We start from the raw sequence: 2,680 nt of genomic DNA, 5'->3' as shown, positions 1-2,680 counted from the left end.
TACTGACCTGGTGGGCGTCTCTGCTCTCGTGGTCTCACTAGTGCTCACACTACCTCTTTCGAGTGACCATAATTGTTCACCCCATATTCATTAGTGGCATTCTCAGTGAGATCTTCATTTTCTGCACTTGAACCATTTCCCGTCACATTGAAAGAAGCCTGATTAGAAAACTCTTCGTTTTCATCTTGCATCTTACTCCAGTTCCAACCTTTGCTCTCCTCAAACACGACGTCCCTGCTCACTACAATTTTCTTTAACTCTAGGTCGTAGAGTCTGCAAGCTTTTGTGCCTGGTTCCGTACCCAAATAAATCACTTCTCTACTTCTATCATCCAATTTGGTTGTGTGCACATTTGGCACTTTCATGTGTGCCACACAACCAAACACTCGGATGTGACTTACGTCCGGTTTATAGCCTTTCCACACCTCATACGGGGTCTTGTTTGACACAGCCCGTGTTGGCAAGCGATTAAGCACGTATACGGAATGTCGTGCAGCCTCTCCCCATAAATTAGAAGGCATGTGCATCTCTTTCAAAAAGCTACGAGTCATTGCCACTACCGTCCGGTTTCGACGTTCTATGACTCCATTTTGTTGCGGTGAATAAGGGGCTGTAAAATGCCTTACAATACCACTTTCTTCACAATAAGCATTGAACTGATTAGAACAAAATTCCCCACCCCTATCAGTTCTCAATATTTTAATCCTTTCATCTGTATTCTTTTCGACAAACATTTTGAATTTCTTAAACATCCCTAGTGCTTCATCTTTGTTTCTCAACATGTAAAACCACATAAATCTACTATAATCATCAACCAACAATAAGAAATATTTATTACCCGCCTTTGTTTCAGGTGTGATTGGACCACAAAGATCCGCATGAATCAGTTCCAGAATTCTTGTAGCTCGATATTCTGCCTGGCTTGGAAATGATCGTCTCGTTTGTTTTGCCATTAAGCATCCTGAACACAGCTCCTTAGGTTGCACCAATTTTGGTAAGCCTCGTACCATATCGTTGTCAGACAACATCTTCATGGCCCTATAATTCACATGACCCAAACGCAAGTGCCACAATCTTGAAGATTCCTCAATCGTGGACAACAAGCAGTTGGAACCACTGGACTCCAGAATGATTTTATAAAGTCGATTACTTGTTCTTTTAACTTTCATGAGCAGCTTATCCCTGTTATCATATACCCACAAATAAATTCCATTGAGAATCACTTTATTTCCACTTTCTGACAGTTGACCAAGGCTTATGATGTTATTGCAAAGTGTGGGGATGTAGTACACGCCATGAAAAGCCACATTTTCACCATTCTTACTCGTGAGAACCACTGTACCTTTCCCCTTGATCTCAACAGTCGATCCATCTCCGAACCTAACCCTTCCTGTTACCTTTTCATCTAACTCCTTGAACTTCGACTTTGTCCCCGTCATATGATTACTTGCGCCATTATCCAAATACCACACATCAGACTCAATTTCTTTGACTTTGTTTTGATTCAGCCTTGGCACGACTTCTCCTTCATTTAGTAATAGTGTATTCGTCTTACATTCGGTCAACAATAGTGCTGGCTCATCATCTTGACTCTGCACCAGGTTCACTTCTGATCTTTGCTCTTTCTCCCGTTTGGGCTTACGGCACTCGGCTGCAAAATGGCCGTAGTTCTGGCAGTTAAAACATCGTACTTTACTCTTGTCACGCACTCCTTGATAGCTACTCGAACCACGGTTTTTCTGAGTCTTTCTCTTAAGCCACTCTTCCCTAGTGAAAAGTAGTTTTCCTTCATTATTTTCTCGTTTCATCCACTCATCCTCAGTCAACATTAGTTGCCCACTGTTATTCTCCGGTTGTCCCCGAAGTCGCTCCTCATGAGCTTTGAGTGAGCCCACGGTCTCCTCTATTGTCATCTCATCCAACTTTCCAAATTGATTCTATGGCAGATGTGATATGCATGAACTTTGCCGGAGCTGCTCTCAGAATTTTCTTCACCACATAGTTTTCTTCCATAGTTTCTCCCAAAGTGCGGATATTTGTTACCAACCCGTTAAGTTTCATACATAACTCATCAATAGTTTCTGTTTCCCTCATACTTAGATTCTCAAATTCTGACCTCAGTGTTTGAATTCGAGCCTTCTTCACTCTATCCGCTCCCAGGCTCATTGTTTTAATTGCTTCCCACGCGTCCTTGGCAGTCTTTTTCTCAGCAACGGCCAACAAAACATCCTCAGGTATTGCTTGGTAAATGGTAGCCAATGCCACCTTGTCCACTTTGTCATCAATTACAGCTTTCTGGTCTGTGGGCTCGACAGCCTCCCAAATCCCATGAGCCAACATATAGACTCTCATCTTGAGTGACCACGCCGTGTAATTGGCTTTACTCAACATCGGGTAACTCAGCGTCACCATTCCGTCTTTGCCCTTCATCCCTTCCATTGTCTGCGGTCTTGGCATGAACTTTGGCATCCACTAGATTAACCGGGGCTCTGATACCAGATGTTGGTCCCAGATTAAAACCACCAGCAACAAGCTTATTACAGATGCAATACTCACACACAACACACTCGTTTAAAACAGAGGAAATGCAGAACTCCACTTCTTATTTATTAAACAAACACAGTACATTTATATTAAAAGTACTTGGAAATAAACAAAACAACTAACTCCTAAAGACCAG

The 2,680-nt window shown here is 42.4% G+C and overlaps 1 protein-coding gene across 1 annotated transcript; it reads right to left on the bottom strand.

Annotated features, from left to right (window-relative positions):
* Positions 1–1,914: 1,914 nt before the first annotated feature.
* LOC141696454 (uncharacterized) lies at positions 1,915–2,439 on the bottom strand. Its single transcript, XM_074500593.1, has one exon. It carries the CDS (start codon positions 2,437–2,439, stop codon positions 1,915–1,917), a length of 525 nt encoding a protein of 174 aa, XP_074356694.1.
* Between the last annotated feature and the right edge of the window lie 241 nt (positions 2,440–2,680).

The sequence above is a fragment of the Apium graveolens genome, chromosome 11 (assembly GCF_009905375.1).
Source record: "Apium graveolens cultivar Ventura chromosome 11, ASM990537v1, whole genome shotgun sequence".
Classification (NCBI taxonomy): domain Eukaryota; kingdom Viridiplantae; phylum Streptophyta; class Magnoliopsida; order Apiales; family Apiaceae; genus Apium; species Apium graveolens.
The sequence above is the reverse complement of the archived record's forward strand: the minus strand, read 5'-3'. Positions and strand labels throughout refer to the sequence as shown.